Consider the following 11,713-nt stretch of genomic DNA (forward strand, 5'->3'; position numbering starts at 1 on the left):
ATAGTCCTAACATGGTGGAGATTGCTGGGCTTAGGACAGGGCTTCACTTCAGCATGAAATTATAGAAACCAAGAGATGTGGGTGAGCGTGGAGGAAGGAGAGAAGAATGGGCTGAGCGTGCTCAGCTGCTGTTGCTGGAGGCTTTCCCGTGCTCTGCCTTCCCTCTTCACCCCTCTACTTTCTGGGCAAATATATCCAAGCTATACCAGGCATTTAAAGATTGAGAGCCTTGTGGCAGGGGAAGGGAAGATGGGGAAGCTGAGGGGTGTCTATATAGACGCAGCAACACTCAGTCTTTCTGGATGGATGCATAGCTCAGATACATATATATGAGACGCATGGAGAGGCGTTTCATTCACTCCTCGTGGTTGTCTCTGTTAGAATGTGAGGATTGATAGCTTTATGAATCTGAGCTGCACAAACCTATTGTTTCTGGACTCCTTGGTGCTCAAGTAAAGTTTGCACGAGCCATGGCAAGGTGTCCTCCAAAGGTGTCAGGAGTTCACCTCCACCTCATTCTCTAACTCTGTCTTCTGGATTGCTCTTAGGAAACACCCTCCATCCTCCTGCCACAGTCTTTCCACCCCGCCCAGTACACATCTTCCCCTTCATGCCTATGTCCTGAGGTAGTGGTAGCGTTGGGGAGGACCAGTGGGTCTTGACATGCATTTCTGGTGCTCCTTTTTTCACCTCCGTGTCTTTAATCCCTCCCAGTGCTGGAGGCCACAGGTGACGTGGCCCTGTACGCTGGGCTGGTGGTGGCCATTTTCGTCTTCATCGTGATCCTCATGGCTGTGGGGGTGGTGGTGTACCGGAGGAGATGCCGGGATTTTGACACGGACATAACAGACTCATCTGCCGCTCTCACCGGAGGCTTCCACCCAGTCAACTTCAAGACCTCCCGGCATGGTAAGAGCCACAGCCCATGCAGGTCCTGCTCACCAGCTCAAGTGCAGGCAGAAAGTAAGTCAGGCTGCAAATCACGGTACGGGATGGGTCCCTGTTTGGACCCCCAGCCCCAGTTCTCTAGGGGGATATGCTGATTTTTGAAGGCTGAAGGCTCCATGGAGGTGGTCAGGTGTTGGTGGTGGGAGTCAGGGCAAAGCAGGTGCAGTGGGGATTTACCGTAGGATGCTGCTCCTCGTTTAGTCATGATGCTGAGCGGCTCCTTTCCAGGTGCCTGGTGGAAGGCGGATGGATGTAGCCCAGCACTGTACCTGTTATACCGTCTGCACACCCTCCATCCCTTGCCAGGAGAGGAGGGCTTTTCACAGGCATCTTTTCCAGTCGAGCAGTGCTTTTACATCCCCCCGTTTCCACTACTGTCTTCATCCCATCCGTGTTTCCTCCTCCTGCAGACAACCCTCAGCTGCTGCACCCCTCGATGCAGCCGGACTTGACAGCCAGCGCGGGGGTGTACCGTGGCCCCATGTACACCCTCCAGGACTCCTCCGACAAGATCCCCATGACCAACTCCCCCCTGCTCGACCCCCTCCCCAACCTCAAGATCAAGGTATACAACTCCTCCACCGCCTCCTCCTCGCCGGGGCTTCACGACGGGACGGACCTGCTTGGGGGAGTCCCTGCCACCAGCACCTACCCAGGGGACAACACCAGGGACGGCCACTTTGCGAACGTGCGGAGCAAAGCCCTGGGCTCCCAGCATCTCCTCAGCTTGTCCCGGGAGCACGGCAACAGCGCCAGCGGCACGTTCGGCTACCTGGGGGGAAGGCTCACCATCCCGGGCACCGGTAAGCCCCAGGCTGGGGAGGAGGCTGTGTTTGGCTGCTGAATGATCAAGGAGTTGCTCTTGACCCAGCAGATTTGCCTGCCACGAGCAGCCCTTTGCTATCCCAGAGCTGGCTCAGGGGAGGAAGGCAGCAAGCCATTCCCAAGCCAGGCTTCTCAGGCTGGAGGTCACAGCCTCCTGGGACTTCTGTGGCCAGCCCTGCCATTGATCCAGGGCCAGTGCCTTGCAAAAAGATCAAACCTGCCATTTTGCTTCCTAATGCGGTGGCCCGCCTCCTCCCTGCAAGCGGTGCAGCTGAGGAACATCTGGAGATGTTTCTCCTGGGACGCTCCGGGCTGCCCTAAGCTCGCCGCTGTCCTTGTGCTCCCTGGCCGGAGTGGAGGGGTGGTTTCTCCCCTCATTTCGTGACTAACACCTGTGTGTGCCCTGCTAGGGGTGAGCCTGCTGGTGCCCCACGGGGCCATCCCCCAAGGGAAGTTCTACGAGATGTACCTGGTCCTCAACAAGGCGGAGAGCTCCCTGTAAGTCACACCACACCGCCCACACTTCTGCTCTTCACTGGCCGCCACGAGGCTGTCTTTCCAACCGGTGTCCCCTCTCCCCTCCCCAGCCTGCCCTCCGAAGGCACGCAGACAGTGCTGAGCCCGGCGGTGACCTGCGGACCCACCGGCTTGCTCCTCTGCCGCCCCGTCGTCCTGACCATTCCCCACTGTGCCGATGTCGGCTCCTCGGATTGGATTTACCGGCTGAAAACACAGTCCCACCAGGGAAACTGGGAGGTAAGGTGGGAACCCAGCCCCTGCAGTCAGTGAAGACCATGAGCATTGTGGGACACAGTCCCTAGCAAACCCCCCCCCCAGATGACGGGCTGGTCCCCAGCCTTGACTTCCCATCTCTCCCTGTAGGAAGTTGTGACCCTGGATGAGGAGACCCTCAACACTCCCTGCTACTGCCAGCTGGAAGCCAAGTCCTGCCACATTTTGCTAGACCAGCTTGGCACCTACGTCTTCGTGGGAGAGTCCTACTCCAGGTCAGCCATCAAGAGGCTCCAGCTGGCGATCTTTGCCCCCACTGTTTGCACCTCCCTGGAGTACAACCTTAAGGTCTACTGCTTGGAGGACACGCCAGATGCTCTGAAGGTAACGTCACCTTGCGACGCCAGTGTGGGCTGCCCCTGCTTCCCAAAGGTCCTTGTTCTGGTGGTGAGATGCTGCCTAGTCCCTCTGAGGATGGCCTGGCCCCAGGGAGCAGACAACCTGATGCAACTGCCTGCAAAGTGACCACAGTGAAATAATAAGCATGTTTACTGCTTTCCCCATCCTTCTTCATCTTCTCCGAAGGAAATAATGAGGGCGTTGCTTAGCTCCTATACTGGGCCCCCTTTCTGCAGACATTACACGAGAGGTTTAGCTGCTGCTGAGCGGGTTTTCTCTCTCCTACATAAAAAACACTTGCTGCGAGTGCAACACGAGGAGCTTGAGTTTCGATGCTTTGGCTGCCTGCACCACTGGTGCAGTGGCTCTTTTAATTCCCTGTGATTTGTCCTGTGGCGTCGGGATTGCTGTAGTGCCTCTAGGTGGAGATGTAGGCAGCACTCTGGCTCCTGGATTGCATTTTTCTCCTAAGAGTTGCCAGTGTAATAGCGGGATGGTGTTAAAAACAGATTGGGTGGCACTCTTCAAGAGTGCTACTAAAGTGCCCAACCTTTTTGTTGGACTTTTGCTTCGTCTGAGGAGTACAGAGGCATATATGGATGTTCATGTGCTATAAAATTCAAGCTGTAGGTTGGGCTGTTGTGTGAGAGATGAGTTGGCATGTTCTTAGAGAGGAGCTGTTGGGGAGGCAAAGGCTGCTGTCCTAGGGAGGCCTCTCCCGTGGGCTTGTTGCTGCTGCTGGCTCCTCTTGGCAGGAAAATGCCTGGCTTTGGGCATGGAGAGGGGAGAGGAGCAGCCCCTGCTCTCCTCCTGGGTCTCACGCTGCCTGTCCCGCTGCCTGTAGGAGGTGCTGGAGCTGGAGCGGACGCTGGGCGGGTACCTGCTGGAGGAGCCCAAGCCCCTGCCCTTCAAGGACAGCTACCACAACCTGCGTCTCTCTATCCACGACATCCCCCATGCGTTGTGGAGAAGCAAGCTGCTGGCCAAATACCAGGTGAGGGGCCAGGGCAGGGGCAGCAGGGGTCCCAGACCAGGGACACCACCTTCGGCCAGGCGCCACGGGGTTGTGATTGCCACTGGTCTTGTCTCTGGAGTTGTCTCCCAAAGGGATGGAGGAGGAAGGGGGACTGGTTTTCATGTGGTCTTTCCTGGTGGGATGCTCTCTGTGGGGTCCCTCTGTCCCATCTCATCCCCATGGGGTGGCCAGAGGAGGTGGGATGTCCCAGGAGAGCTGCTAGAGCCTTCGCTAAGCCCGTGCTTTGGTGGCCCACAGGAAATCCCCTTCTATCATATCTGGAGCGGCAGCCAGCGAGCCCTACACTGCACCTTTACGCTGGAGAGGTACAGCCAGGCCTCCACCGAGCTCACCTGCAAGATCTGTGTCCGGCAGGTGGAAGGGGAAGGACAAATCTTCCAGCTCCATGTCACACTGGGAGAGGTGAGCGGTGGGGAGGTGGGGGGACAGCAAGGGGATGCACTCGAGAGCCACTCTGTGCTGCAACATCTCACCCCATCTTTCCCCTTGCAGCATGCCAGCTCCTTCGACACCCTCCGTTCCCACCACAGCAGTGCCAGCACCACCACCACCCAGCTGGGACCCTACGCGTTCAAAATCCCCCTCTCCATCCGGCAGAAGATCTGTAACAGCCTGGATGCCCCCAATTCCAGGGGAAATGACTGGAGACTTCTCGCCCAGAAGCTTTCCATGGACCGGTGGGTCTCCCCATGCTTTGCTTTCCCCTCCTGTGCCCCAGGCAGGGGGTCTTCGTTCCACGCTCCCTTCCTGCTACAGTGCATCCAGCCAGGTAGTGTCTGGCTGTATAGGTCCAGCCATAAATTTGGATAAAGCTATGCATAGTTATACCCATCTATATCCATGCATCATTCTGTGCCACAGTCCTGGGTCTCTTGTCACTATTATTTATCTGGGTCTGCGCTCGGGCTGTTGCTGCCTGGGTTTGCCTCTGAGGACTGAAGGAAGGGAGGGTGATTTCAGCAAAACAAAGCTTGAGTTACTTTTGCATGAATGCCTGTATCAAAAATTGAAGATGATGTCTCAAGGGCTTTGGCATTTGCATTATGGCATTTCCATCAGGGTTCACATTGCAAACAGGTTTGCTGCTCCGGCATCTTCCCTCCTTCCATTCCCAAAGGGCAGGGCACTAACCTGGATCTCCCCTCTGCTTCCCCTTTGTAGGTATCTGAACTACTTCGCCACCAAAGCCAGCCCCACGGGGGTGCTCCTGGACTTATGGGAAGCCGAGCACCAAGATGACGGCGATCTCAACACCCTGGCCAGTGCCTTAGAAGAGATGGGCAAGAGTGAGATGCTGGTGGTCATGGCCACAGAGGGGGATTGCTGATGATGCTCCCGGCAGCTGGCAGGCCAGGAGGACAAAACAGGGGGTTTTGTCTGACGGCGGGAGGAGGCACATCCATCCCCAGGCAGCGGCTGAGTGAGGAAGGGCCAAGGCCGCCGCTTCTCCCTCCCTCCTGCATCACGGTCAGCCTTAGAGACCCGTCCTCAGCGTTTACAAGCAATTCAAGTGTTACGCAGCATTCCTCTTCCTCCTCCTCCTCCTCCTCCTCCTGGCTGTCCCCAGGGCAGCAGCTGGCAGCGCTCACGGCGTGGGGGAGGAATTAGGCTCTCGAGTTGGGATGGGGGCTTTCCTTCTCCTTCTTTGTTTGGGTTCCCCTCTGGTTCTCCTCCTCCTTTAATAGCATTTCTGCATTGAAGAGATGAGTACAATCTAGGTGAACGGCTTACTTCTGTCAAAAGCTTCAGACAGCTTAATGAGGCAAATAGGAAAGAAAAAAAGGAAAAAAAAAAGTTTCCTAGGAAACGCAAATAATTTATTATCCAGATCTTTGGATGAGTCCTTTTTAAAAAAAAAAAAAAGGTTAAAAAAAGACAGATTTATAAATCTTTTTTTTTGTGCGTGAGAGCAAGAGCGTTGCTGCGGTCGGGGTGACAGAGCGAGAGATTTAAATGAACACACTTTTGTAGGGAAAAGCATGCGATCCAAGTGAGGCAAAACGTGTTTACATGTCCTGGGACCCCCAGGGAATCCGTAGGATGAAGTGCCTCTGCGCCCCTCTGGGTCAGGGCCAGCTGAGACCCTCCCCAAGCTTTTTTCCTTGCAAACTCCCCTTTCCCCAGCAGCAGCCCCCGGTGGAACAAGGGGTTCCCCTTGGCCTGCAGGGCTGGGGGTGCTGCCCCGCACTTAGGGTTCAGGGGAGGGGAGTATGTGCAGATATGGGATTTTTTAATTAATTCTTCCCTGGCATCATTTTGGGGAGCTTTTTAGGATGGCTACGCCTTCATTTACTTAACTTCCGTACAAACCAAAGAATTCAGCCTCGGGGTCGGAGGGAGGTGATGAGCAGCTTGTGTCGGGTTGTGGGGAGAGCAGAGGGCTGGCGGGGCAGGGTGCGGCCGCTTGCAGGCCACGTCGGTCTCAGGTCCGTGTGCTCCTGCCCAATTTTTGATGCAGTATTTCAGCAGGGATCTGGGGAGGGAGGCCTTGGTATCTCCACATTGCAAGCCAGGCTGAGTGTTTTCACACGAGGGGTGGCATCGTAAGCGGTGATCAGGTTTCCATCCGCTCATTTGCAGCTCCTTTTTTTCCCCTTTGCTAGAATTTTTATAATGATGGAGACATTGTGGGATGAATAGAAGGTAATCAAGGGGTAGGCGGGAACGAGGTTCCTCACAAAGATACGGTGTCTCAATGGAGGTAAAAATTTAGATGGCCTACGATAGAAATAGTTACTCAGAGAGTGCTATATCTTAGAATTTTGTCTGTTTTTAAAAGAAAATAGGAAGGGGATGGTAAGCTCAGGATTAGACTAGATCACGTGGCAAGGCTGTGGATTCTCCATCGGTGGAAGTGTTAGGAGCAGGTCCTGCTTCGGTCTGCGATGTGCGGGGTCCTGGCTGTGAAGCCCTGGCCTGGTGTCGCAGGGTGCCTGCAGCACCCTGCAGCTTGCTGGGGACCAAAGCAAACTCAGGGAGCCCTGCCGCGAGCGAGAGCGTTGCCTCTGCAGGGCGGCTCGGGGGGAGTTTTCAGTATTGCTTGGACTTGGGTTTGATTCCTCTCAACAGCTCTTGAAGCAGCGATTGAACACGTAGAGCTGCTCCCTGTGGTGTTTCAGGGTTTCCGGGGTTCGTTTCTTGCTGGGTTTTCAAGGCTGTGGGAGAAAGGGAACATTTTTCATTTGTGTTGGGTGGGAAGACTTCTGCTGGTTGAACTCTTGTGTCGTGTAGGAAGGGTTTTAATCTATCCTTTAGGTTGCATTTGAGCATCTGATTTCTGAGACCCCGTCTCTGAGCTGAGGGGGAATAAGCAAATATGGGAAGAAATGAAGAACTGATGGATCAAACTGGCTGCTGGCATTTTATAGGGCTCCTTTCTCAGCACCGCGGTGCTCTCCACGAGACGAGATGCTCTCCTTTCGGGTCGCGCATCTGAATCTCTCTCGCTGTCATTCTCGCTGTGTCTGGTTCATGGATCACTCTGCGCCAGCATGTGTGCTTGTCCGTCCGTCTGTCCTGCCCACGGGCACCTCTGCCTCCATCCCCATCCGTCCGCATTTGTCTTCCCCTTCCTTTCAGCAGGCAGCAGCCGCCTGGATCCGCCGAGGTGCATGGTTGGCAGGGGTTCTCCCTATTTTTCAGACCAGGGAACCTGCATCGGGAGCGGGGAGGGGGAGGCAGGGTTTGCCCCCCACCCTGGTTCTCTGGGCGCCTGCACCCGTCTCCCACAGGTGCCAGCTCCTGGGAGCCCAGCGTGCCTCCCTCCGCGACTAGGGTTTTGTCTGGCCCGGCATTTTGGCGAAGGCAAACCTGTGGTCTGTGTCATGCTGGCAGTGTCCGTCTCTTGCTCCACAATCTGTTTCCATATTTATATGTCCAGGGGATGGGCCTGGTGGCATCCTCTAAAATGGCATCTGTTTATTCTGTAAACTAAAGAACTGTAAATAAAGTTTAGCATTCCTATTGTAACAAATTAATTTTTATGCAATAAATTATATTTCCTAGTCTAATAATAAAAAAAAAGAAACAATCTGCTTGCTCCTCTCATGTTCATCGTTCACCAGTTCCCGCTGGGTGTAGCATCTGCAGGGATTCGGGTCCAGCTCGAGCAGCAGTGGCCGCGTGGGGATCCCCGTCAGCATCCCTCTGGCTTGTTTTTGGGTCGGATGCGGCAGGAATGCCCGCGCCGGCAGCGGGAGGATGTTGCTGCCGGAGTCCCCAGCGGAGGTAAGCTGCAGAGATTGATTTATGGTTTGTTTTGGACTTGCATGGGTGATGACGAGGCAGGAGAGGAGCGCTACAACTGCGTATCTGTGGGCTAAGCCACCACCTCAAGCAGTTCGTTTCCTTCCCCAAGCGATATCCACCAGCCCTGCAGAAAGCAATGCCCTTTCCAGCAAGGACCAGGACCCAGGGTGCCTAATTTGGGAGGGGGGAATGGAGCACGGAGCTGCAATCCACTATTCTGGCATCCCTGTCCTCCACCCCCGCCTCTTCGCCTTGCCCCCTCCCTCGCTTTGGGACCACCTCTGCCACGCTCTTCCCCTGCTTCAGCCAGAAGGGTTTGCAGGGAGAGGTGGGGGTCTCAGGGAAAGGTGGGGGTCCTGCTGCCCCCGCCTGCCTTGCCTGGGCCACTCACCTCGCCCCTGGGGCTCACGGGGACAAGGTGCCACGAGGAGATGGCAGCGCTGTCCCGGCTCCAGGCAGGCGTGGGCATTCTGTGACCAGGGAAAGAAAAGGGGGAAAAAACTGCTACCGCGTCACCACGGCGGTTGTAACCTAGCCATGCAGAGATGCAAAACCCTCCCAGCTGGGCTTGCCAGCTCCATGCTGAGGCAGACGCCTTCTCAGAAATGATAACCTTTTCTTTGCATATTCATGCCTTTAACCTCAATCTCCCAAGTTGCTTTCACTGGGCACCTTTTGCACTAACCTGTCTTTCACTCACTCACGCACTCAGAGGCCGCCAACACACTCACGCTTTGATAACTTCCACCGAAGGGCCCAAATCTGGGGAGAGCTTTGACCAACTGGTGACTGATTTCATCCGATGTTCTCCTATTGAAATACTCAGCTCATTCATCCCCCTTAAAATTAAGCTGGCCCAAATCTTCTCTGCAGTTGATCTATTGAATTCCGCCCCCATGACAGGTTCAACAGTGACTGCCATGTCGTCGCTGAGTGTTGACAGATGTACTGTGCTGGAGGACACTCGGAAGCACCGGAGCAGCCCACATCAGCCTCTCTGACTTTTCCATTGCATGTTTAGGAAATTTTCTTTGGGCCAGTCCCGCTGGATTTTACACTTCGCTTACTGTGAGCCACCCCGTATAGCAGCAAGCTGTACTGACAGGTGGGGGGAGCTGCTCTGTAAGTCCCAGTTTAAAAATTTCAATCTCTTAACCACTACTTACATGCCCTTTGCTCCATTATGCCTCCAGTGTGGTGAGAGCAAGCGGTGCTACGGGATGCCTGGCGTTCCTTTGGGATAACCACGCAACCCTCTCTGCTCCAACGCAGCTCTGCTTTCAAACCAGTGCTGGCCCCGTGTGTGGGGTGGGGATGGAGGGGAAGCAGCCCGAACCCCGCTTCGAGCAGCGAGGTGACCCTAAAGTCTGCCCCGGGCCCATGCTGGGGTCCGCATTGCGGGGGGGTCTCTCGAGTGTGGGTAATATTGACTCGAGGGGCTGTCACAGCTTCGGTTAAGCGTGGGCTGGCTTTGTTTCCTCTGCTTGTCTGTCACGGTCCCGTGTGCTGATGTGATCTGAGGCTCTTCTCCAGCAGTGGGTTTTTTGACATGATAGACAGCAGCAGGTCAGAAATACCAGGCGAATCCCGCTGAGCTGACGGGTTACTCGCTCGGATAGGCTGTGCCATCTCCTCAGGTGCTTTCCCAGCCTGGCACGTCAATGCAGATGAAAATCCCAAGCAGAAACCTCTGGAGAGAAACCCATGTGCTCCTCTAAAGCCTTTCCATCTCAGCACATCGCCGGTGGGTTGGTTGCGTGCTTCTGCTTGTTTGCTCTCAAAAGAAGAAAAAAGAAATAGGGCATGTGTCTTGGGCTATTTTGACATCTGTGTGGCCAAGGCCATGTGATCTGCTCTCCTTGAAGGCTCAGAGAGGCTGGAGGTGTGTGGTGGCTGGCCCTGGCTCCCAGGCGGTGGCCAGCTGTGCACGCACTGGTGCTGCTGGGAGATGAGGTATCTGGGTCTGTCTGCATTTGTGCCACAGGCAGTTGTACGTGGAAAAAAAAAATCCAGATTAGCCCATCTCTGGTCCTTCTGCAAAAAAAAATGGAGGCTATTTTGCTTCGCTGAAGAAAGGCTGGATACACGTGCAATGGAGGAAAAGCAAGGAAGAGATCCGGGTTGGTTATAATTATCTCAGCTATTGGAGATGGGGAAGGCTAAAGTCAAACTGCTGGCAACAGGAAACATAAGATGTAAAACTCCACTAATTGCCAACACAAGTACAAACAAGTTGGCAAAGCATGTGAGATTGTAGTAGGGTCAGAGAAAAGCTGGGGCCTCACCAGTTTGTCGTTTTCCTGTGTGGCTGCCCACACGCCAAGGAGCCAACCCTGCCTTTGAGGAATGAAAAAGGGAAAGAGTGGGGGAAGAGGAATAGGGCGAATGATGTTTTCTTTCATAGTCCCATGGTGCTCTCAAGGTGAGCTTTAAAGTGTAGTTTGGAGGGAATTGAGGACTTTACAGTGAAATTCATCCTAATGGGGCATTGCAGGATGTGAAGCATGTCCCAGCTCTGCTAAGAGGTCCCTCATCCTCCAGAAGATGCTCCCCATTCCCAGCTCTCACATGCTCAGAGGCCGCCAGCACACTCACGCTTTGATAACTTCCACCAAAAACCAAGCCTGGGGGAAAGCTCTTCTTATCCCCATGCCATAAGCCAGGCTGTGAATAACGCTGACTTTAAGTGAGCGCTTCTGATTTAAAACCGTGGGGTGCTGCTTGTGATGCATCTGCAAGAGGTCAGCTGGAGAGAGATGGAGGTAATAAAAAAAAAGGGGGGAAAGAAGGGAGAAGCGGGGGGAGGAAAAAGGGGAAAAAACCAAGGTGGGAGGAGAAGGGGGATTTGCTGGGGGCTACCGGAGCAGCAGGCAGGTGGGTGGGGTGGCTGTGCCCTTTCATTTTGCTTTTCCTTTTGTTAGCAAAGATCTGGCAACCTCCCCTCTCCTCCTAAAACGATGAATTATAATAAAATTTAAAGCAGAAGTGTCAATTATGTGCATTTGAATAAGTTCATTCTTTTCAGTATATTAGTTTTCTTTACAAGGAAGCTGCTAGATGTTTTATATTTATTGTTTCTGCACCTTCACCTAATTGCAGAATTCTAGGAACTTCAGAGAGCAATGATGCTGATTATAAAGACTGAAGTCCTCATGCAGAGGAACAATGAAATGTTCAGTGAAAATCACTGCAGTTTGATGAAATGCGGGGAGAGAACATAGAAACCTTTAGCCCACCACCCTTTTTCTCTAGGCAGAGCCCCCTCCCTCAGGTGATAGCTTTTAGATGAAGGGTTAAGAGCTGTCTAAGTTACGGACTGCTTTGAAGGAGCGGTGTGCAGCCTGCTTTGTGCAGAGGACGGGACCAGGCGCCCTCCACAGCTCCCTTCCGAGCTGAACTACGACCCCACTCCACGGCCGGGTGCCTGCGGGCTGCGCCGCCCCCCGCCGCCCCCCGCCGCGCCGCGCCGCGCAGCACCGCCCGCGGGGCCGGGCCGGGCTGGGGCCACCCCCGCCGGGGCGGGGC

General features: G+C 54.5%; 1 protein-coding gene across 2 annotated transcripts in view; it reads left to right on the forward strand.

Moving 5' to 3' along the window:
* The window catches only part of UNC5B (unc-5 netrin receptor B), a 56,476-nt gene extending 48,509 nt beyond the window's left edge, over positions 1-7,967 (forward strand). For both annotated transcript variants that reach the window (XM_075109411.1, XM_075109412.1), the window contains 9 exons: positions 715-909; positions 1,359-1,751; positions 2,184-2,271; positions 2,361-2,529; positions 2,656-2,889; positions 3,749-3,898; positions 4,178-4,342; positions 4,433-4,617; positions 5,102-7,967. In XM_075109411.1, coding sequence (XP_074965512.1) covers positions 715-909; positions 1,359-1,751; positions 2,184-2,271; positions 2,361-2,529; positions 2,656-2,889; positions 3,749-3,898; positions 4,178-4,342; positions 4,433-4,617; positions 5,102-5,267 — 1,745 coding nt within the window. In that variant the 3' untranslated portion in view covers positions 5,268-7,967. The remainder of the gene's footprint in view (positions 1-714; positions 910-1,358; positions 1,752-2,183; positions 2,272-2,360; positions 2,530-2,655; positions 2,890-3,748; positions 3,899-4,177; positions 4,343-4,432; positions 4,618-5,101) is intronic.
* The last annotated feature ends 3,746 nt before the right edge of the window (positions 7,968-11,713 follow it).

The sequence above is a fragment of the Phalacrocorax aristotelis genome, chromosome 14 (genome assembly GCF_949628215.1).
Source record: "Phalacrocorax aristotelis chromosome 14, bGulAri2.1, whole genome shotgun sequence".
Taxonomy (NCBI): domain Eukaryota; kingdom Metazoa; phylum Chordata; class Aves; order Suliformes; family Phalacrocoracidae; genus Phalacrocorax; species Phalacrocorax aristotelis.